The sequence below is a fragment of the Jaculus jaculus genome, chromosome 12 (genome assembly GCF_020740685.1).
Source record: "Jaculus jaculus isolate mJacJac1 chromosome 12, mJacJac1.mat.Y.cur, whole genome shotgun sequence".
In the NCBI taxonomy this organism is placed as follows: domain Eukaryota; kingdom Metazoa; phylum Chordata; class Mammalia; order Rodentia; family Dipodidae; genus Jaculus; species Jaculus jaculus.
Window position 1 is genome coordinate 100,951,776 of NC_059113.1, and position 24,315 is coordinate 100,976,090.

At 44.5% G+C, this 24,315-nt stretch overlaps 1 protein-coding gene across 3 annotated transcripts in view; it reads right to left on the reverse strand.

Moving 5' to 3' along the window:
* Positions 1 to 1,430: 1,430 nt before the first annotated feature.
* Rnf175 (ring finger protein 175) overlaps positions 1,431 to 24,315 on the reverse strand; it is a 57,233-nt gene continuing 34,348 nt past the window's right edge. For all 3 annotated transcript variants that reach the window (XM_045130512.1, XM_045130513.1, XM_012948194.2), the window contains 5 exons: positions 22,639 to 22,746; positions 14,564 to 14,684; positions 8,632 to 8,765; positions 2,718 to 2,819; positions 1,431 to 1,770 (listed from right to left, as the gene is read on the reverse strand). In XM_045130512.1, coding sequence (XP_044986447.1) covers positions 1,650 to 1,770; positions 2,718 to 2,819; positions 8,632 to 8,765; positions 14,564 to 14,684; positions 22,639 to 22,746 — 586 coding nt within the window. In that variant the 3' untranslated portion in view covers positions 1,431 to 1,649. The remainder of the gene's footprint in view (positions 1,771 to 2,717; positions 2,820 to 8,631; positions 8,766 to 14,563; positions 14,685 to 22,638; positions 22,747 to 24,315) is intronic.

Genomic DNA, 24,315 nt, shown 5'->3' on the forward strand with positions numbered 1-24,315 from the left:
AACTTAAAAATTTCTTTTGAGGTAGGGTCTTGCTCAAGCCCAGGATGACCTGGAATTCCCTATATAGTCTTAAAGTGGCCTCAAAGTCATGGTAATCCTCCTACCTCTGCCTCCCAAGAACTGGGATTAAAGGTGTACATCACCACCCCTGGCTACTGTGTGAAACTTTTGTCTTATGCTTGGAATCACATGTTGAAAGGAGGGAATCTCCTTTGCCCCCCCATTCTGTTCTCAGCCAGATATAGATTTATGTGATTTAATTGGGGTTTGAGGGCAGAAAGACCCAGGTTAGTAGATGTGTAGTCTTGGGCAAGTCACCAAAATATTTTCTTGTCCTTACAATAGGTAGTGTGATCTCCACATTGCGTTTGAAATGCAACTGAAGCAAACCATGGAGCACACAGAGTGGCTAGTACTGCCTCTGGAGGGATCATGGGGGAGAGGGTGCCAGGCCTGGTTGGATGGGAACCCATGTGGGGTACATGCAGTTTACAGCCCATTCATGTTATGGCAAAGACTATAGCTATGTTCTTCCTATGTCCTGAAGCTCTGAGTGACTAGATCTAGAAATAACTGATCATTTGGTGGAGGAAATTTCAGGATGTCATAACATCCGGGCTGTGGCATGGTTATTTTTGGCGGTTGTTAGCTGTGGTAGTAGAAAAAAAATAGCATAAGCATCAGGTTTGGAGAATTTTGAGTTTGGCAAGGAAGGGAGTGTGAGCTTTTTTAAAGCTGTGGATGGAGCAAGTGTTTTGGGGAAGGTGGTAGCGGTGGGTTGTCAAAGAGATAGTACAATTAAAAAGAAAACCCACACGCTTTGCGAGGGGAAGACAGGAAAGGTGTTTTGGAGGCTGTACACTGCAGGTGTACAGGTTAAGCTGGTAAAGCACTTGCCTTGCAAACCCGTGTTCAGATTCCCAACATCCATGCAAATGCTTGGGCATGGCGGTGCCTGCAAAATGCCCACATGATCCCAGCACTCCGGGGTGGGGAGAGGCAGGTCCCAGGGTGAGCTGGCCAGCCTGTCTAGCCGGGTGAGTGAGCTGCGCTCTCACATGGGCAGTGTGGCGCAGAAGCCCACGCAGCGATTCTTCACCTACAGCAAAGCTCCTGGGTAGGCTGCGTGAATCAGCTGTGACCTGGGATACCTGAGCTCTGGCGGTCCCCTCTCCACAGAGGGGTCTGTGGTGTCAGAGCTCCCCACGGAGACAAGTGCTTAGTAAGCACATGAAATCCTTAAGCCATAGAAGACTTAACCACTGCCACCAATGTCCTTGAAGAGAGCGGATGGTCATAATCATGACCGATGTGTTGAGACATACGGATCATTTCCAGATCGGATCATTAATCAGCCAAACTGGGTGGCATGTCTACAGGGAGCTGTTACAAATGTGCTAGGCGCCTGGCAGAAAAGACACCGCCACCTGCGTGGTTCTGCTTCTCTTTAATTCTTTACACAGACATAAATTAAACGTAACATCACGTTTTTGTTTAGTTTTCTGGACTCGGGGTTATGTCTAAAATTGAAAATAAAATCCGCACATATACACATACATACACACACGCACACCAATACTGAACATAGGACCAAAGGCTTGGAAATGTTTCCCTCAGGCGGAGCGTGGCTCTTGAGTGAGCCTGTGGATCTACTCCAGCCCTAGGGAATAGTTGATGCCTTGAACGATTCCTATCACCACGGGCTGCCAGGCCACCAAGTAGCGAAGCCAGTCGAGGATCTTCGCGTACAGCACGTGCGTGCGCTCCCAGCTGGGGCTCAGTTAAGGCGGTGGTTTTATGCACAGCCAAGTGGCAGAAACACCCATGAATAGCACTTACAAATGGACTCGGCAATGTGATGAAGGAGCGTTTCCATTCTCGGAAGCTCTGTGTTCTCTATGGTTGAAAACTTCATACACTATTGGGGAGGCTGAGGTAGGAGGATCACTTGAGCTTGGGAGTCTGGGGCTAGCCTGGGCAATACAGTGAAAGGTTGTCTTCTTGAAAAATTGAAAAAAGAAGAAAACCCTTCATGTGGTTTTTAGTCCTTTTATCCCTGAGAAAAGACATGCTGTGGTCTTGGGACAGAGATGTGAGGAGTTTGTAGTTAGCTCTGGGTGGGGACGTTATGATTCTGTGACATTAATGAGTTTTCAGTTTGTTCTATGGGGGCATCCTGGTGTCTATAAGTTGACCACATCTGTGGGTCTGCTTCCTCTCAATATCACATTGGCATTTAGGCTAAGAAGAGATGAGGCATGGCAAGGAATTTAAGAGCCAAAATCCAGGATGAGGATGAATATAGTTATTTCTGCTACTAATAAAATTTGTAACACCCTAAAAATGCTTTTCTATATGCTAGCTCACATTTAGGACTTTAAAAGTTTCAATTCCAATGTACGTATGAATCTCTCACAGACAATCAAACGATTTACCCACCCATCCAAACCTCATCTTGATTACACTTCCATAAATCTTACCTATCTTTTGCATCGTCCCATCACATTTTCAATGAGATCTCTTTAACATGGAAAATATGAGACAGAATGGGTGGGATGGCTTTTGACATTTAATTTCCAACCCAAGATGATGATATGAGCATAGAAAATAAAAGAGAAGTCATTTTGAAATAGGTTATGAATGATGGTGAAAGTCTACTGCAGTGAACGAATGACACTGGGCCCAAGCTAACGCTTGGCGCGTGTCGGGAAGGATACGGGTTGCTGATCATTCTCTTCAAATCCACCTTCTCTCTGCAGTAAGGGCACGTCTGCTTTTTCCCAACGATGCACCAGCCTCGGATGCAGAACTCGTGAAAGCTGAAGCTCCTTGTTAGGGAATTCTAGGTACTTGGGCCACAGTGACATGGGAGTGATCTTTTCTCTACAGCCAGCTGTGCAGGGAGAGGGGGGCAGGGAGAGTCTATTGGACCATGGAGCTCAAGGACTGGGCGTCGGGATGGGAGCTGCATCAGTTTTCTGACCTTGAGGGATTTGCTTGGTAACTTGGCCTTGCTCATTCTGTTCTAATAAGAATTGGGTTGAAATGTGAGGATGATACTGCACAGTGATGCACATGTCTGTAAACTGTACTCACGTGACTGTGTGGTATGCAAATATTTCACTGTACGTCCCTGCCTCATCTGCTGTGCATTTCTAACGCCTTCACCCTAGCATAGATCTCCTGGTTCTTCCTCGTGTATATTACTTGTGTCCTGTTGTGCAATCTGATTTGTCACTTAGGTCTAAGTTATGTGTGTTCTTCTTTAAAAAATTTTTAAAAAGCCAGGTGTGGTGGTTCATGCCTTTAATCCCAGCACTCGGGAGGCAGAGGTAGGAGGATTGCTGTGAGTTTGAGGCTACCCTGAGACTACATAGTGAATTCCAGGTCAGCCTGAGCTAGAGTGAGACCCTACCTCAGAAAAGCAAAAAAAAAACAAAAAAAAACAAAAAAAAAACCTTTTTTTAATCCTTTTAATTTATTTATTTGAGAGTAAGAGAGAAAGAGGCAGAAAGAGGGAGGGAGAAAGAGAATGGGCACACTAGGGCATCCAACTACTGCAAATGAATTCCAGACACATAGGCCACCTTGTGCATCTGGCTTACATGGGGCCTGGGGAATTGAACAGGGGTCCTTTGGCTTTGCAGGCAAATGCCTCAGCCACTAAGCCACCTCTCCAGCCCAGTTATGTGTGTTCTTAAGCTTATCGACCTTCCTCCCTTCTTCTCTTTCTCCCTCCTTCTTTCCCTTTCTCTTTCTGAGTTAACTCAGAGCCTCATGCATGATGAATACAACCACTGAGCTCTTTTGACTAGTTTTTTCTTTAACTGCTCTTTGCTTGTGTGTGTGGTGTGCTATATGTACTGTGTGTGCCTGCAGTGGCTGGAGTGGAAAGTTGGGGTCCTGGTCCATTGCTCCTCTATCCATTCTTGTTTGAGCTGGAGTCTCTTACTGATCCTGGAGCTTGCCACTTATTTCACAAGCTCTTACAAGTCCCAGGTCTCTGCTCTCTTGTAGGAGGGCACGCATGGCCATGCCCAGCTGTCTCATGTGGGTTTCTGAGATTCGAACTCAGGGGTCTCAGGTCCTCATGCTTGTACAGGAAGCACACTTAATCTCTGGGCCATCTCTTCAATCCCCCTTAACTTCTTTTTTGTTACTATTACTGATAAAGAGCCAATTGCTTTAATAGAGTACAGATACAATAAACTTCTCAGACTCTAAGCATTTATAAGTTCATTTGTATGCACCATGTTTCCTAAAAAAAAAAAAAAAAAAAAAAAAATCTGCCCTCAGTCCCCAAAGTTGAGGGTGAATGTATTTTCTTTATTTTTATTGGGATCCCTAGCTATGCATATGCTGAATTTGATCATATTCCTGTTCCATTGTCTTCTATTGTCCCTTCCCCCGCCGCCAATCCACTGAGGACCCTCCTCTTTCAAGGTAGTCCTTCCTCTGTTTTGCTGTCTCCTTCCTTTCGTCCTTCATCCTCCATGCCAAAATGATGATGGCCTCAGGATGGGGCAGGTCTTGTGGTGGTTACCGCGTGGAGTCATGAATGCTTTCTGCCAGTACCAGAAACTTATTCTAATGAATTGCAGTCTGCTATGTGCTTAGTGTCTCTCCTAGGCCGTATGTTATCTGTGGGGCCATCTACTGTCCACCTTTCTGTCTTCACTGCTTTAAGCAAGGGCCTAAGAAACATTCATTGAATAAATATTTGAGTGACTCCTTCAATACCAATTATTTTCTTGGAAAGTTCTCTAGTATTACCGATTTGGGCAAAACAATGAATTCTAACTATTGATTCATTTATTTCTAGAGTCACTGTTCCCATTACGGGTTTTTGGGCAAGCTCACATGGTCTTCTGACCAGTCTGCTACACATTCATGTCAACAGCGAAGCTATGGAAGTTCCCTTCCTAACACACAGAGGACCAAGAGAGCATAACCCTGGAAATGCCCTGGATAGTATTCCACAATACAACTCCCTACACAGCAAAGAGTTCCCACTATTTTATGTTCTTAGAATAAGGGACATTTTTACAATTTGTTTGGGTTAATATAAAATGGTGCATTCCAGCAAACATTTTGAGCCCAAACTCATACAGCCCCATTGTTTAAAAGAGCTGGCATACAATCCCACCTTCCAGATAGGTATACGATTTGGGGGTCGTAGGACCAGCACCAAACATCCACAGCCTCTTACATATGTTCCTCCGTCTTCCAGATCTCCATGCTAAAGAAGCTGTCCATGGCTGAGCCCTGCACAGCAATGCTCACACAATCTCCCCTGGTAAACACGACTCACACTTGCCCACTCCTTACTAATGTGACTCATGCTCAAACGGGCCATTAATAACGCTCCCTGCAAAGCAAATTTAAAGGTAACTACATTCTAGATTACATAGGCACATATGTACAGCAATCCCTGAGGGCTTTTAAAGGTGGAAAGAGAAAATATTTCCACTTGCAAATGGCAGGAGGGGCTCTGTTCCAACATTTCAAAAGTAAATCATACTTAAAAGTGGGCTAGACTTGGAGAGTTTTTAGTAAGAATGACAAGTTTTGTTATTTTTTTTTTTTTGGAAAGGTATCATATTAAAAGACTACTATAGAATTCCACATGGAGTATCCTTGTGTTTCTTCCCTGAAATATTTAAGGCTTAAATGTTGGAGAAAAGACTCCTATTACATTTGAGATGCATTTGGACTAGTTTCTGACTCATATAGTTGAATAGATGGAAACTGTCCAGATTCAACAGATCTGAATCATCGGCCTTGCACATCGAAGGCATTAGGTATTACTCAATGAATTAGGTGGGATTCAGGGGTAAGACAGCTGGTCTCACCATCTCGTAATGCCAGAACTTTGATCTGACTGGACGTGTGGTGATAATGTTATAAAATCGATACTGCAGTATACAATAATCACGAGCTGTGTTTCATTTTGTACATAGGAATAAATTCGATGTTGAATCCCCAGCCAACCCAAGCACATCCTGGTGTCTACAGTAACATGGCTGCAAAGCTCGGCCTCTTTGCTCGGGGGTCTTGCGCCAGCCGTCTCCCGCGCCCCGATCCTTTTCTAAGGGATTTCCACTGGAAGCCGGTTTCCAAGTCCAGGCTTAGCTGATACTGTTGCGGTTTGAATCTGAAATGTTCCACCAAGGCTTATGTGCTTGAACACTTATTCCTGGGCTGGCAGCACCATTTGGGGAATGCTAGAGTTATTGTCTTGTCGCTGGGACGAACACTGAACCCGAAACATTGGATGGGAGAAAAGGGGTTCATTTCAGGCTTATGGTTTCAAGGGGAAGCTCTCATCGGGGTGGGAGAAGATGGCTCACTTCATCATACATCCATCACAGAGGTAGAACAGCCAGAGCTCAAGCCAGCTCTGAGCACACAGTGGAGCTGGACTGGGCCCCACGGTCCACTTCGGGTGACACACTTCCTCCATCAGGGCTCTCCCCACCCCAAAGACTTCCACCAAGCGCAGAGCTCAGTGGTAAATGCCTGAGGCTAAGGGGACATTGCATTCACACCACAGGGAACCTTTAGGTAGTGAGGCCTAGTTGGTCCCCAAGGGGAGACTTCTGATGGTTAAGGTCGGGCCTTTGGTTACAGCTTTGCCCTCCTCTAAGACAGGAGCAGCCATCTCCACGTGGGCCTTCCTGTCACGTGTCTTCCCTGTCAAGATGGATGGAAACCTTCAGGAGCCAAAATATACCTTTCCTCCTTTTTGTTATTTCTGTCAGGTATTTTGGGTCACAGGGATGAGAACGTGGCCCATTCAGATACTTCAGACTCTTCTGCCAACAGTGAACTACTTGAAGAGGACTCGTAGGCAAAGGATTTGAACGCTCCAAATGTTGTTCACTCCTATTGCCATCTGAAGTGTTGCACTACCTGTGCGTGTGTGTGGAGGGTGTATGTATGTTTGTATGTGTATGGACACACATAAGTGTGTGTGTGTGTATGTGTAGGCCAAGGGTTGAGGTCAGCTGTCTTTCTCACTCTCCACATTAATTACTGACATACAGCTTTTCACTGAGCCCAGAGCTCATTGATTTGGCTACTCCAGCCAGCCAGCTTGCCCTGCCTCCCCTCCTAAGTTTCTTACAGGGGCACAATACCACACTTGGCATTCACCTGAGTGCTGGGGATCCGAACTCAGGTCTTTACACACTTGGGTGGCAAGTGCTTTATCCACTGAGCCATTGCCCCAGGCCCTAGAGTCCTTTTATTATTATTTTTAAAATTTCTTTGCAAGCAGACAGAGATAGAAAGAAAAGAGGCAGGCAGATAAGAGAGAGAATGGCTGGGCATGGTGGTACACACCTTTAATCTCAGCACTTGAAAGGCAGATGTAGGAGGACTGCCATGAGTTCAAGGCCACCCTGAGACTACATAGTGAATTCCAGGTCAGACTGGGCTAGAGTGAGAGATTCTACCTTGAAAAACATGAGAGAGAGAGAGAGAGAGAGAGAGAGAGAGAGAGGTGGGGGGGAGCAGACATGTCAGGGCCTCCAGCTACTGCATACGAACTCCAGACTCATGAGCCACCTTGTGCATCTGGCTTTATGTGGGAACTGGGGAATCAAACCTGAATCCTTAGCCTTCACAGGCAAGTGCCTACACCGCTAAGCTATCTCTCCAGCCCAAAGAATTTTGTTTTTGTTTTTTGAAGTAGGGTCTCGCTCTAGCCCAGGCTGACTGGGAATTCTTTGTGTAGTCTCAGGCTGGCCCTGAACTCACAGTGATCCTCCTACCTCTGCCTCCCACATGCTGGGATAAAGGTGTGTGCCACCATGCCCGGCCATATTCTCCTTCTACAAGATCTTTTCCTGGAAAGTGGACAGGAGCTTGGTTTTCCCCGCTCGTCACACTGCTGGTACAGCGGGTTCCCAAGATCATCTGTAGCCAATAGCACTTCGTATTTCTTGGTCTGCTGACTTTGTCCATATGATTAAGTCTTCTCCCTGTACCCAATACTTTTTGTTTGTCTGTTTGTTTGTTTGTTTGTGCTAGGACAGAATTCAGGTTCTTGGTAATCATGTGCTCTGGCACTAAGTGATGCCCCCTGGGACAATATGTCACTCTTTCTCTCTCTCACTCTCTTCGGTCCCTGCGCCCTCTTGGCTGTGCACTCATGGCTTTCACCAGCTCCCAGTGACACCCTCCTGGGCTGCAGCAGCCTTCCTGGCCATGGACGTGGAGAGCTCTCTTGAAGAAAGGAAACTGCAAGCTCGAGAGATGGCTCAGTGGCTGACGGCGCTTGCTGACAAAACCTGACATCCAGATTCGATTCCCCGATACTCATGAAAAGCCATTATGCACAACGTGACACATGCATCTGAAGTGTGTTTGCTTGACCGAAGGCCCTGGTATGCCTGCTCTCATTCATTCTGCCTCTCTCTCTCATAAATCGTTTCTTTTAAAGGAAACTAGTATAGATGAGGAGATGCATCTTAATTAGCAACTCCTTATTTAGAAGGGCTGTTCAAACTCTCAGAAAAGGCCAGAGGATAAAGGTCTGGGGCTTGGGGAAGGGAGCTAAGCAAGACAGGGAGGGCGAGAAGCCAAAGGTTCGGGGACGGGCAAGGACGGGTTCTATGGGAAGGATACATGTGACTGCATGACAGCTGGTAGGTGTTTTCAATGAGTCCTTCTTCATCAACGTCCACAAGGATCTTCTGCCCACAGATGGCACAGATATCGTCTGACAGTATCCTGGTGGGCATCCCACTGTCGCTGTAGAACTGCCAGGAAAAGAGCAGAGTCCTGTTGGAAAGGGGCGTCCCGCCACTGTCTGCAAGCTAGAGCCTCCCATCAGCACCCTGCGCTTGCTCTGCCCTTGAGTGACAGGTGTTGTCCAGGGCGGGCAGCTCCTGAACATATCCATTCACTGGCCCTTCCCTCTAATCTCCCGGAGATTCCCATTCAGGGCCTTGGAGCAGATCCAAGTGTCCATTTACTTTTAAAATTCCCATGTTCTCACTGGGAGCACACAGCCTAATTCCCCCGCACCCCACCCAGAAGGTAACACATTTAGAATCTGTACTGGCCAATCCACATCTTCCAGGGCTGTGGAAGTGTTTTCTGCAACATGGTAACGATGAGAATCTCCAGGAGGGCTTTTTAAAAGACCATGTTTATTTTGTAATAGTTTTACACTAAAAGAAAATATACAACAATAATAAAGAGTGTTCATATGCCCACACCCAGTTTTCTGCATTGTGTTATTATGAGATTTATTTTGAGGTACAGCCTATAGCTTGTGGAGACTGCAAGTCAGAAACGCACAGGGCAGGGCAGCAGCAGTAGACCTAAACAGTGACCACTGAGGAGACCCATAACTCATCAAAGCTCTGAAAAGAAGAGACATTAGAGTGTTCAGAACTGCAGGAGACATCTCTGTCACACCCCCAATACTCTGGGACCATGTGGAAGAGGTGGTGGAAAGAGCCAAAGGAAGGAGAGGAGTGCTTTGTAATCCTGTCTTCTGGACACAAGGTAGCTGGTAACACAGGACCTCATCGTGACTGTCATTTTACATACACAAGAGCTGCACAATATTAGGCCCATCACCATGTCGCCGTGGATGATCCAGGGGAGAAAAAAAAGACATCAAAATAGAAGAGGGACTGGTTGGAAAGAAGGGGTTCAACAGAAGGGGGGATGGGGAAAGGGGACAAAAAAGTCATGGAAGGGGATTATGATCAAAATCCATTATGCACATTATTAAAACTGTTGATAAAAAAGTTAAATAAAAGACACAAAGTAAAATGACAATAATAAATTACAAAAAGAGTTGAGATTATACCTAGGGACAGTATTCCTTCTCTGGGAAGCCTCAGTTTTTGGTTTTTAAGCCTTTGAATAGAGGTGGTCTGCCCACATGATGGAGGATAATATCCTTCATTTAACATCAACTGATGGTTAGAAATGTTAGTCTATGAAAGACCTTCACAGTCACTTCTAGCCTAGCGTTTCCATGAACAACTGGCTCAAAATTTAACCATCATAGCCTCCAGAAAGGTAGTGTGACTCCATCAAGTATGTGGAGTTGGTCTGTAAGGATCTATGTGATCTCCATTTATTTATTTTCTTTATACTATTACTTATTTATGTCAATATGGACTTATGGCTGTTTATTTTATTTATTTTTTATTTTTATTTATTTATTTGAGAGAGTGAAAGAGGGAAGGAGAGAGAGAGAGAGACAGAAAGAGAGAGAGAGAGAGAGAGAATATGGGCATGTCAGGGCCTTCAGCCACTACAAATGAACTCCAGACACATGCACTACCTTATGCATCTGGCTAATGTGGGTCATGGGGAATTTAACAGACATCCTTTGGCTTTGCAGGCAAGCACCTTAACCACTAAGCCATCTCTCCAGCCTCATGGCTGTTTATTTTGTATTCTGGTTTATGACTCAGCACTATTGCTGCTTTGGGCATTGGGAGTGCCCGTGTCTTAGACATCCCTGTCTCTGTAGGCTTGTTTGGTTTTTAGCACATTAGCTCTAGGCAACGGAGCATGCTCCAGGTCATATGTATATTCCTTGTTCATTTATCCAGTCAGCTATTTCTCCAGAAGTCTGGATTCTTTTATTGCACATTGACATTAGAAACCAAGACCTAGGCCCTGGAGGGGGCCATTGCTCCTAGGACTTCTTAGCTAATGGCACAAGGAAAAATATCTGTATAGACCTACCTGTGTGGTGTGCACACATGCTTCTGGATCTTTCTGTATATATTGATCTGCATATATACTAAGAAAAACAGGAATTAACGTTGATGTCTCCAATTCTACTCTATTACTATTGAGATTATTTTAGCTCTTTTTCTATGTTTATCTATAATCTCTCATTCTGACTGTGAGAAAGCCATCTTCCACTATGAGCTACCTATTTATTTAGTGCTTCAACTTGATAATGCATATATCAGAATCATTACTCCATATCTCTGAGGGCAATGACCATCTATCAACTATAGTACAATACTTATATATAGTTACCTTTGCAGCTAGCCTTATAATCACTCATATAATCATATATATGTGTGTGTGTGTGTGTGTGTGTGTGTGTGTATTATATTATCTATTACAGCCTTATAATCGCTGCTCATCTACAAGTTATTTAAAATCTCCCAATTTGCAGTCAGATGCATTTCCCATTGCAACACTGGCTCACTAAAGTTATGATGTAGGATAAGACCTTCCTTACCAGCCTTGGTAAAGTTATTTCACACATTTTATTTTATTTTTTTGTTTTTTTTTTTGGGGGGGGAGGTGGGTTTTGAGGTAGGGTCTCACTGTAGCCCAGACTGACCTGAAATTCACTATGTAGTCTCAGGGTGGCCTCGAAGTCATGGAGATCTACCTACCTCTGCCTCCCAAGTGCTGGGATTAAAGGCGTGTGCCACCACGCCCAGCTTTTTTACTTCACACATTTTTAATACTATTAGATTCTTTTGTTAGAGTCTGCATTCTATCACGGGAATCTCTGACCTTCTAAAAGATTTTTACATTTTGCATGCATGAAGACACATCGTTTCTGCTACAGGGTCCTGTGCATTTGGAAGAACGCAGTGTTACAGATCCATCATTCTGCTACCAAATGGCATGCTTTCAAAACATTCCCCATGCTTCACCCCATCAGCCCCTTTCAGTCCTTCACCGCCCTCACCCCACCAACAATGACTGATTTGTTTGCAACAGAGTTGGTCCTTTCCCAAGATATCCTATGATTGGAATCACACAGCACGGAGCTTTTTGGGGACTGGCTCCTCCCACTCAGCAACATTCATTTATGGTCTGTCCATGCCTGCAGATGGTTTCATAGCTTATTCCTTTGTCTTAGGTTCTTAAAACAGAGCAGATGCATTGGCTCCACTCCCGGAGATTCCGATTTAATTCACCTGGGGTGAGGCTCAGACTCTAGCAGGAAAGGGGAGTGGAGATTGATTCTCTCTCTCTCTCTCTCTCTCTTTGGTTTGTTTTTTGAGGCACGATTTCTCTCTAGCCAGGCTGACCTGGAATTCACTATGTAGTCTCAGGAGAAACTTGAATTCATGGTGATCCTCCTATCTCTGCCTCCCAAGTGCTGGGATTAAAGGTGTGCACCTCCACGCCCAGCCTGTTATTTTTATTTTTATTTTTATTTATTTAGTGGAGAGAGATAGAAGGGGAGAAAGAGAGAGAGAATGGCTGCACCAGTGCCTCTAGCCAATGCAAATGAAGCCCAGATGCGTGAGCCACCATGTGTATGTGTCTTACGTGGGACCTGGGGAATGGAACCTGGGTCCTTAAGCTTCTTAGGTAAGTGTCTTAACCACTAAACCATCTCTCCAGCCCAAGATTGCTTCTCTTTTGCTTCCCCCTTATCTCTGTCACAAGCACAAGTACACATGTGTGTGGGGTGTGTTTGTGCACACACATCTGCATGCACATGGACGGGAACACACATGTACATCCCAAGTCACTAGTGGCTATAAGAGTAGTGATCTTTCATATGCATATGTAGATAGATCGATCGATCGATCGATCGATTGATAGATAGATAGATAAGATAGAGTTGGGGCTGGAATGAGGATGACAGAAGGTATGAAGACTGAGGACTAGGTGGTAGGATCCGGTGAGAAGTGCCTGTGGTTGGTGCACAGTGAACTGGTTGTGTCTCAACAGATACACTCTCTTCTTCCTGGTCAACATGTGGAAGCTCTTTCTGCTGGTCCACAAAAGAACACGGAAGGGCGCACACATACCCACTTGCTCCTCTCGGGCTCACAAGAGGCTTCAGGAATTTTTCTCAGGGCCTTGACTTCTGGATTTTGTTAGAACTGAGAGAGGAAATGTTTGTTCCTGTGCCTATCCTCAGCCTTATAAGAAGGGTATGTGTCCCACACAGGCATGGCAGAGGAACTCCAACATTTCTCCATGGGTGATGGCTCGTAGACTCCAAGGCTTGGACACAGCCTGTGATGAAGAGGGGCGTCCTGTCCACTTAGGTCCGGCCACATAAGTGGAGAAAGAAGGGCTCTGAAGCTCACTCCTCTCCTCATCCTGTTTCCGCTTCAGAATGTCTGTGCAACAAGAGCCAGGTGGAGGAGGGGCAGTGCCCACCTGAAACTTGGAGCGCTGTGTTTGTGGCTGTTTTAGTGATGGCCACACACAGGTGACTGTTCCCAATATCTGAATCTGGAAACCATCTAACCACAGAACGTGCCTATTCTGAATTTTAATGTTAAGGGGGTTGGAAAAGAAACACAGACAACTATCACGACTATCTGGAATTTAAAAAGAAAATTCCAGACGCCGCTGTGTGGCCAGAATCTGTTTAACATACATTACGTCTTCTACTTCACATGGTGCATTGTGGTGATTCATCTCTACAATGCACACTACCCTGAATTATTGTGGACTTTGGAGTATTTTAAGTAGCATCAAAAAATAAAGTTTGTCTTACAGTTCTGAGGATCCAACCCAGGGCTTCTCACATGCTAGGCAATAATGCGCCCACTTGGGCTGGAGAGATGGCTTAGCGGTTAACCACTTGCCTGTGAAGCCTAAGGACCCCAGTTCAAGGCTCGGTTCCCCAGATCCCACGTTAGCCAGATTCACAAGGGGGCGCACGCGTCTGGAGTTCGTTTGCAGAGGCTGGAAGCCCTGGCGTGCCCATTCTCTCTCTCTCTCCCTCTATCTGTCTTTCCCTCTGTGTCTGTCACTCTCAAATAAATAAATAATTAAAAAAAATAATGCGCCCACCGAGCTACACTCTAGCTCTTTAAATTTAATTTTTATTTGTATTCAGTGGAGTTTCTGGCAGAGACAAATGTTCTTGTGTTACAGTTGAACTTTTGTTAATACTTTCTTTTTTGTTTTTATTTATTTGAAAGTGACAGACAAAGAGGCAGAGAGAGAGAGGGAGAGAGAAAGACAGAGAATGGGCGTAGCAGGGCCTCCAGCCACTGCAAATGAACTCCAGACACATGTACCACCTTGCGCATCTGGCTTACATGTGTAGTGGGGAATTGAACCTGGGTCCTTAGGCTTCACAGGCAAAAGCTTAACCACTAAGCCATCTCTCCAGCCCTTGTTAATACTTTAAAAAAATTATTTATTTATTTATTTGGAGGGGGATGGGCACACAACCAGGGCCCTCTAGCCACTGCAAACGAACTCCAGACACATGCACCACCTTGTGCATCTGGCTTACGTGTGTAGTGGGGAATTGAACCTGGGTCCTTAAACTTCACAGGCAAATGCCTTAACCGCTAAGCCATCTCTCCAGCCCTTATTAATCATTTAAATGTTTGCAACTTGAGTATGCAGGTGTGATTACCCAAATAAGCAGTATGTTTTATTTATATAAGGACTGTAGTTTCTAGTTAACTCACAAAGAATGTTTTTAGTACAATGAGGCTCTAGGGAACAATGCATCTGGGGTGAACCACGACAGTGTGGAATGAAATGATGCAAACATGGATACAGATTTATAAAATGAGACCTCTCCTCCCCGTGACAAGCCACTTCAAACAAGGAAATCAATACTTACCCCTATGGTCGAAGCCATGTAATCAGAGCAGAGCTCAGCGAAGTCTCTCCCCATTATTCCGTAGTAGAGGCCATAGAACAGGGACACGATGCCAAAGTCCATGGAATCTCTGGCTTTGATTCTACGGAAAACAGTGAATAAGGAGGTAAGGCTGGGACAAGGGGAAGGCTGGGAAATGCTTCTTGCCATAGTATCTAGCAGTGCCTTGCGGATCTAGAGTTTTCATTTGCTTATTTATATCTTCTTCGTAAAATGAGAGAATTGGGCTGGAGAGATGGATCAGTGGGGCATGTTTATAAAACAAAAGAAGTTTTAAAAATTCTAAATTCTAAATAAGCAAGGGTGATGTTTTCCTGTGAACTGGATACCAGCACAAAGGGGAAGGAGATCAACGCAGAGAAAAATCAACTCCTACCAAATCAGAGAGCCAGAGCCTCAGAGGTCCCCAACACCTCAGCACTGAAGCAGACCAAAAATAAACCCAACATGGCTCAGGGAAATTTTGCGGAAGAGGGGGCGGAAAGAATGTCAGAGTTACATGTTGGGTCATGATTTGCAGAGACATTTATCATACTAATAACTGGGGGCTAACTCCACAATGCACGACCCATTTTCAATAATAAGGAGGGTCTAATGGGAGGGGGTAGATCACAGATGAGCCTAAATAATGGTACCAAACTGCCTGTAGTTACTGAAAAGAAAACTAATAAATTAAATTTAAAAAAAAAAAAAAAAAGAAAAAAAAATTCTAAATTGCCCTTAAATTGTATCACTCAGTTCCAGCAGTCAAAGACATTTTTGAGTAGCACTCCTGTCTTCCGGCGATATATTCCAAAACCATTATGGATGTATGAAATCTTGCACAGTCCTGAGCCCTGTGTATGCTGGTTCCCTGAACATGTAAACATACGTACATACATGCATACATACATGATGGTTTATACTGATTTTCAGTGTGACAGGACCTAGAGTCATCTGTGTGGGATTATCTAGCTTAAATCAGCACCTGGACAGGTCTGTGAAGAATTATCTTGATTAGGTTAATTGAAATGGAGAGACCCAACTTAACTGTGGGTGACAATGTTTTATAGGCTGGAGTCCTAGACCAGCATTTCATCACTCTCTGCTTCTTCACTGTGGACTGAACATGGGCTGCTGTCTCAATTTCCTGCCACGATGGACTGTGACCTTGAACTACAAGTCAAAATAAACCCTTCCTTCCTTAAACTGATTTTTTTTTTTTTTTTTTTTTTTTGTTGCTTTGTTTTTTGAGATAGGGTCTCACTGTAGCCCAGGCTGGAATTAAACTGATTCTTTTAAAATTCTTTTGTGTTCATTTTTATTTATTTATTTGAGATCGACAGACAGAGAAAGAGGCAGATAGAGAGAGAGAGAGAATGGGCACACCAGGGCCTCCAGCCATTGCAAACGAACTCCAGACACATGCACCCCCTTGTGCATCTGGCTAACGTGAGTCCTGGGGAATTAAGCCTCGAACTGGGGTCCTTAGACTTCACAGGCAAGCGCTTAACTGCTAAGCTGTCTCACCAGCCTGAAACTGATTTTTGTTAGGCATTTTGTCCCAGCAATGAGAAAGGTCATTAAAACACGTACATACATTCGGACCTAGGATGACATGTAATTTATAGTTTAGGTACAGTAACAAGTTAAAAACAGCCGGGCGTGGTGGCGCACACCTTTAATTCTAGCACTCGGGAGGCAGAGGTAGGAGGAGTGCCATGAGTTCGAGGCCACCCTGAGATGACATAGTGAATTCCAGGTCAGCCTGAGCTCTAGCTCAGCGAGACCCTACCTCGAAAAGCAAAACAAAACAAAACAAAAAAAGTTTAAAACAATGATCAAGGTACTGTAATAAAGTGTGCGCTTTCAGATCCTTATTAACTACATTAGGCTTACTTGATAGTTAATCCAACGACTAACTTGGCTACTGAGGGGCTAATGGGTGGGCAGCATATACATCATGGATATGTTAGACAGACGATGGTTCAGGTTTCAAACGGGATGGAAGAGAGAGGAGAAGGATTTCATCAGCCTGCTGAGAATGGCACGCATGTTAATAGTATTATTTCCAGAACTTTCCATTTAATATTTTGGATCATGGTGGTAGACTGTGAGGAACTGCAACCACAGAAAGTGAAACCACAGGACAGGGAGGGTGCTGGCATCTTGAAACACTTCTTAGGACCAGCCCATTCTGTCACCAGTGCTAAACTCAGTAGTCAAGAGGCAGATTATGTTAATTCAGTTGCCACACTTTATTCACTCTTCACACATGTTAATTAAGCCAGGCCCCTTTTCTCCCCTATTCTCTCAACTAATCCTAGCCTCCTAGCCCTAAAACCCTGGGGGGGGGGGTCACTCACTTGCACCCTCACTTGGTCCAGGGTCGGGGCCTTGCTCCTCTCTGTGCAGGCTGCCCAGGGACCCCACTGCTCCTCCTGGTGGTGGGTGTCGACCCAGAGGGAGCCGTGGATCTGCCTCTCTGAGTCCAGTGACAATGTCCCGAGCTTTTGCTGGGGCTCTTATGCCCATTGTTTCCTCAGGCTTCCCAGCTGCTGATAGCCACCTTTGGGTTAGCTCATTTGCATATCAGCTCCTAGTGGGTTTTTGGTCCCCTCTGGTCTTGGCCCCTGGTTGCCATGGTGATCTTGTCACTGCTGAGTGAGTGCCCCATTTTTTTTTTTTAAGATTTATTTATTTATTTATTTATTTATTTGAGAGCGACAGACACAGAGAGAAAGACAGATAGAGGGAGAGAGAGAATGGGCGCGCCAGGGCTTCAGCCTCTGCAAACGAACTCCAGACGCGTGCGCCCCCTTGTGCATCTGGCTAACGTGGGACCTGGGGAACCGAGCCTCGAACCGGGGTCCTTAGGCTTCACAGGCAAGCGCTTAACCGCTAAGCCATCTCTCCAGCCCAAGTGCCCCATTTTTACTTCTAACTATTGCTCCTAACACATTCTAACCATGGGGTTCAAGGTTGACTGAACACAGAAAGACCTGGGTAACTTGTACAAATAAAAAAAAAAACAAAACATCTCTGGGGGGCAGTCACAGGTCTCAAGAAGAGACCTGTGCAGCAATAATTTCTGAAACTCCTTAGATCCAGAGGATGACAAGGGCAGCTAACATCAGCCACTAAAGAAACAGTTTCCACCCACCAAACACACATCAGAACCACCTGGGGAGATCTAAAAATACACTGATGCATATTTCCACTCCAAGACCCCTAGCTCGGTTGATCTGTGGTGGGGCCTGGATGATAGTATCTTTTTTTTTTGGTAAATCTAGAACCTTTGTCTTTTCACAGTCTATCCTTTTTTTAAGCTGCATATTTATCTATTTATTAGAGGGAGAGAAAGAGACTAAGAGCACACCAGGGCCTCCAGCCACTGCAAATGAACTCCAGATGCATGCGCCCCCTTGTGCATCTGGCTTATGTGGATCCTGGAGAGTCAAACTGGGATCCTTAGGCTTTGCAGGGAAATGCCTTAACTGCTGAACCATCTCTCCAGCCCCACAGATGATCTTTTAAGAGGCTGTCAGGATGACCACAGCAAGACAAGGGCTGAAAATCTCTATATACCTCAGATTCTATGGGATGCTTTCAAATACTCTGTTTTTCCTAATAAATGCCCTAGGTAGCTTTTCTTATCCCCTCTTTACGTGTGACAGCATGGGGACTTGGGACAATTTATTTGCTTCATATAACAAAGTCAAGACTCCAGCTGAGGTTTTAAGTCTCTTTGCTAGGATGCCACAGTTGCTGTGTATTAACCAGACCATTTTAACTTTTGCAAGTTAAGTTGTAGTTCAAATACACTTTAATTCTTTGTGAGCATTTTCTTCTACCCTTAAAACAAGTATCCCTTTTTAAAAAAATAGTTTATTTATTTATTTATTTTGAGAGAGAGAAAGAGAGGCAGGTAGAGAGGCAGACAAAGAGTGAGAGAAAGAGAGAATAGGTGCATTGGGGCCTCTAGCCACTGCAAATGAACTCTAGACACATGTACCACCTTTTGCATCTGACTTGCGTGGGTGCTGGGGAATTGAACCTGGGTTCTTAGGCTTTGCAGGCAAGCACATTAGCAGCTAAGCCATCCCTCCAGCCCATTGAAACATTTTGTAAAGTGAGTAACTAGTCCTGAATTTAATTTATAAATCCTAACCCTTGTACTTTATTTTTTGGTATTTTATCTGTAAAGCAATCTAAAATGCTAAGGAGTGTCCTGCTAGGCCTTACTGAGTCACTATGTAGTCTCAGGGTGGTCTCGAACTCATGACAATCCTCCTACCTCTGCCTCCCAAGTGCTGGGATTAAAGGCGTGTGCCACCATGCCTGTCTTAAGAATTATTTTTATTTATTTATTAGAGACAGAGAGAGAGAAAGAGTGGAAATGGGCGTGCCAGGGCCTCTAGCCAGTGCAAACCAACTCCAGATCCAGATGCCACCATGTGCTTTTGGCTTATGTGGGCATGTTTATTTTTTGAGACGGGGTCTCACTGTGTTGCCCAAGCTAGCCTACAGCTCTAGGTACCCCTGCCTCAGCCTCCTAGGATGTACATTACTATGCTCAGCTTTCCTGGTTATGTTGTGTGCTCTCTTCATTTAAGGAGTACATAGTAAAGGCAGACAACTTTGAATATTTGGAAAATATACACCCTTTACTCATTCATTCTCCGTTCCTTGCAAAGGACAGTTGTATCAGCTACTTTCATTCCTGGCACAAAATACCTGACCAGAAGCTGCTTGTGGAAGGAAAAGGTTCATTTTTGGTTTACGGTTTCGAGGGAAAGTCTATCATGGTGGGAAAAGTATGGCAGGAGCAGAAAGCCAGAGTCATATCACCAAATCAGCAGAGAGGAAGTAGAGAGAGTGAGAACACTCAGTGTGGCTGGACTATGAGACCTCAAGGCCACCCCAGGAACACCCTTCCTCCAGCAAGGCACAACCTTCTCAAATGATGCCACCAACTGGGGTATATGCATTCAAACACATGAGTCTATGGGAGTTGTTTTACATTCATACCACACAGCAGTATGTATTTATGATCTTAGTGATGAAAAGTATAGTAACAAACTTGTGGCTCCATAGAAAAGAATGTTAATATAGTCACAGTGATTAGTAGTGAACAAATAAGTTCTAAACCAGTCTAAAGGGCTCAATTCTTGGTATGCTTCATTGAAAACTGTAGGAGATCACTCATGGATAAGAATCTTTAAAAAATTCTTTAAAAAATATTCTATTTTTACTTATTTATTTATGAGAGGAAGAGAGAGAGTGAGAGACAGACAGACAGACAGACAGACAGACAGACAGACAGACAGAGACAGAGAGAGAGGGAATGGGTGTGCCAGGGCTTCCAGCCATTGCAAATGAACTCCAGATGCATGCACCACCATGTGCATCTAGCTTACGTGGGTCCTGGGGAATCGAACCTGGGCCCTTATGCTTCACAGGCAAGCACTTTAACTGCGAAGACATCTCTCCAGTCCTAAAATAAACTCTTTGCTAATACTTACTTTTGGTTTCACCCTTCCTTCCCCGTCTCCTGCTCTGCTACCCTGCCCCTATTGTGCCTTCACCTCTCCACTCCCAGCATTGCTTCTTTGACTCCTGGACCACTCGAGATCTACAACCTTCCCTTCCCTTCTCTCGTGAAGACTCATTTTTCCTCTCATAGACTCCTTGTTAGTTCCCTGCTTTACATACTGTCCCTTCCACAATAACATACACACGTGTAAAGGTTCTAAGCTAAGAATGGATAAGGACCTTACTATCGAAGGTAGCAATAGTCTTGGGACAACTATAGTCCCAAGTGCTTCATGAAAATCTTTTCAAGTATCTCTACATCCACACAAATAAAACACTGTAGATGTGCATTTAAAATGATATGATCTGTCTCCTTCTATGACTTAAGCCAAAAAAAAATAGAGCATTACAATTACTCTCTATCCTTTTCTGCTAGAAATGCTAGGAGCTCTCTCTGGAAGTTCCATGAAATGCTTATAAAATTGGACGGCTGCATTGCCCTAGGAAGTGCCTATGGGAATGCAGGGCTGACTCTCCGTCCAATTACTTGGCTTGTTTTATGACTCCAAGGTTGCCAGTCTCTGTTTTCAGTTTCTGTTACAGTACGAAAGTCTTGGAGTAACTTCAATATGAGGAGGCTTCTGGGGGATTTTTATTTGAGCTTCTTCCCATAACTGCGCAATACTTTCTAAATCCCTATTACAGAATGCAGGCTTGGTCTGCGGCCTCAGCAATAGCTGTGAGAATCTCATCACCGCAGGCTCAACAGCCACCTTTGTAAATGGGAACCCAGTTCTGAGTCAAAGGCACGATTATCCATCCTGGTTTTCTTTATTTCTCACAAGATGTTCTGGTATCCCATTACTTCTTTTTCTTCCTGTAATTTGTTTTTTTAAGAGAGAAAGCAAGAGAGAAATGGTGTGTGTGTGTGTGTGTGTGTGTGTGTGTGTGTGTGTGTGTAATTGGTGCACAAAGGCCTCAGCCACTGCAATTGAACTCCAGATGCATGCGCCACCTTGTGTGAATGTGTCATCTTGCGTGGCTGGCTCATGTGGGATCTGAAGAGTTGAACACGGGTCCCTCGGCTTTGCAGGCAATGTACCTTAACTGCTAAGTCATGTCTACAGTCCTGGGATCCCTTTGCTCCTATCTTTTAATAGCGAGAACCCATTTTCTTTCTTTTGAAACTGCCCAAACAAGAGGTTTAATGGGTACCAGAAACAAAACACTGATAAATGTTCATTCAGTGCTGGCCAGTGGAAATGCAGTCACAAGCGCAGGGTCAGCTCTACGTCCTGACAGGTTGGTCCGTGATGCAGGTGTCATAAGATTCTATCATTTAAGATACAGTTTGTGTAAATGCACTTTGTGAGGGTTATACTCTGCTGAAATGGACATATTTATCAGAACACATCCCCTTTAAGTGCATTTTACATATTCTCGCAGCAAAATGAAAAAGTTACAAAGAAACATGTGATAGGCTGGAGAGATGGTCTAGTGGTTAAGGCACTTAGTTGCAAAGGCTAACGACCCAAGTTCGATTCCCCACACCCATATAAGCCAGATGCACTAGAGGCACATGTGCCTAGAGTTTGTTTTCAGTGGCTGGAGGCTCTGGCACACCCATTCTATCTGCTTCTCTCTCTCTCTCAAATAAAATAAAATAACTTAAAAAAGAAACATGTGACATCCTCCAAGGCTCAAGGGCCATTGCAGAGGAGGTGACAGAAAGAATGTAAAAGCCAAAAGAAGGGGAGGAGCGCTTACAATGCTGTCTTCCAGACACAGAGTGGCCTTGATATTCATGACCTCTGGTGACTGACACTGCCTATACAAAACCTACATAATAGAAAGAAAGGATGACGCCAAAATAGGAGACCAGTTAGAAAGAAGATGGGATTCAGTGGGAAGGGGATTCAGAGTAGGCAGTAAGAGGGGATTATAATCATGGCATATTGTCTATATTTATGGATGTTTTCCAAAAAAATTATAAAAGGAAATGTATAAAATTTATCCCACTAGTATATTTAAAATACTATCCCTTTTTCTCATCATATTGTCTTTGAAACCCAATATCCATCTTACACTTCATCCTATTTCGACTTTTAAGTGATCAGTCATCACTACTAGTGTCTACTGCAGTGACCACCACAGGGCTGAAGCTTTTCAGAAAGAAGGTGCTGGAAGCTCTCTGGATGCCTGAATGTCACAGGAGGAAATGCGCACTTCCCAAATACTCTGTCTACCACCGCTGGAGACCCGCTTTGAAAGCGACCGCTTCCTTAAATTTGCAGATGAAGCACTGACTCTCTTTAAAGCTCCTCGTTTTTTTTTAAAGCTTTATTTTGTAGTATTTTCTACTAATAACAACTATCTGTGGCTATCCACTGTGGAAAATGTGGGCCTGAAAAGCGACAAGGATCAACGTTTTCAGATGAAAGGAGGCATAACCACGTGCACGCTCCGAAGAAGTGCTAAGAGGCATCAACGAGATATATACATGTATGCAAAGAGATACTTACTTGAAAATTAAATTGAATCCACACATTGTAAACATGATCGCCAAATAGCCCACCACACCAAACGCATAGCTGAGTTTGTAGATGAGAAGAAACCATTTGTAGACCAACCTGTGAAGTGAAAATTGGGGCAGAGGGCACAGAATACATGAAATGAAGTATTTTGCATTTCATTTTAAAATTTATTTATTTATTTATGAGCAGAAAGGGAGGGAGAGAAAATGGGCGTGCCAGGGCCTCATGCCACTGCAAATGAACTCTCGATGTGTGCACAACTTTGTGCAACTGGCTTTGTGTGGACACGGGGGAACTGAGGCCGGGGATGACAAGCTTTGCAAGCAAACGCCTTTAATCACTGACCCATCTTCCTAGCCCCATGTTTTTATCTATTGATTTTTGAGGGTTTTGTTGTTGTTTTTTAATATTTTATTTTTCTTTATTTATTGTGGGGGGGGAGAGAATAGGCCTGCCAGGGCCTCCAGCCACTGCAAACAAACTCCAGATGTGTATGCCCCTTTGTGCATCTGGCTCATGTGGGTCCTGGGGAATCAAACCTGGGTCCTTGGCTTTGTAGGCAAATGCCTGAACCACTAAGCCATCTCTTCAGCCCTGTTTGTTTTTGAAACAGATTACAGATATGTGCTACTAGTCCTGGCTTTAGCATCTTAGAATCTTACGTAGGAATAGTCTTGGGACAACTATTTCCCAAGTGATTTCATGAAAATCATTACAAATATTGCTAGAATCACAAAAAAAAGATCATGCTAGTTTTTCAGTTTTTAAATTTTAACATACCATACATAACAAAACTATATGTGTGTATACTTATTCAGATAAGCTCAGGAATGACCTAGAGCTTTAATTAATTAATTAATTAATATTTATTTATTTTTATTTACTTGTTTGAGAAAGAGGCAGACAGAGAGAATGAGGGAGAGAGAGAGAGAAAGAGAGAGAGAGAGAGAGAGAGAGAGAGAGAGAGAGAGAATGGGCACACCAGGGACTCCAGTCACTGCAAACGAATTCCAGACATACATGCTCCCTTGTGCATCACAAGGGACTTCCCCTCTTCCCTCCTGCCCTGCTGCTGTCTACCCCCAGCCCTGGTACAAATATCCCCAGCTTTGGGCCCAGTCTTCATCCTGTCTCCTCCCCACCCAGAGAGTACCTCTTGTAGCCGTGGCGATGCCTTACAAAAGTGCCACCCATGGGCTGGAGAGATGGCTTAGCTGTTAAGGTGCTTTCCTGTGAAGCCTAAGGACCCAGGTTTGATTCTCCAGGTCCCATGTAAACCAGATGCACAAGGTGGCGCATGTGTCTGGAGTTCATTTGCAGTGGCGGGAGGCCCTGGTGCGCCCATTCTCACTCCCCCCCCCTGTCTCTTTGTCTCTGTCTCAAATAAATCAATAAATCAATAATAAATCTTTAAAAAAAAGCGCCACCCAGAACTCAACAGGCCCATGCTTGAGGCCTTTCCTAATTCATGCAGGTCTTTGTGGGGATGAGGATGGAGGGAGGGAAGGGAGATGGGTTAGATGGACCTTCTCACTTTGCCTGTTTCCTTCTTTACTGGCAGCAAAAGCCTTCAGAAAAACCAAAGCAAGCTGGGCGTGGCAGCCCTCACCTTTCATTCCAGCACTTGGGGGAGGCAGAGGTAGGTCGCCGTGAGTTCGAGGCCAG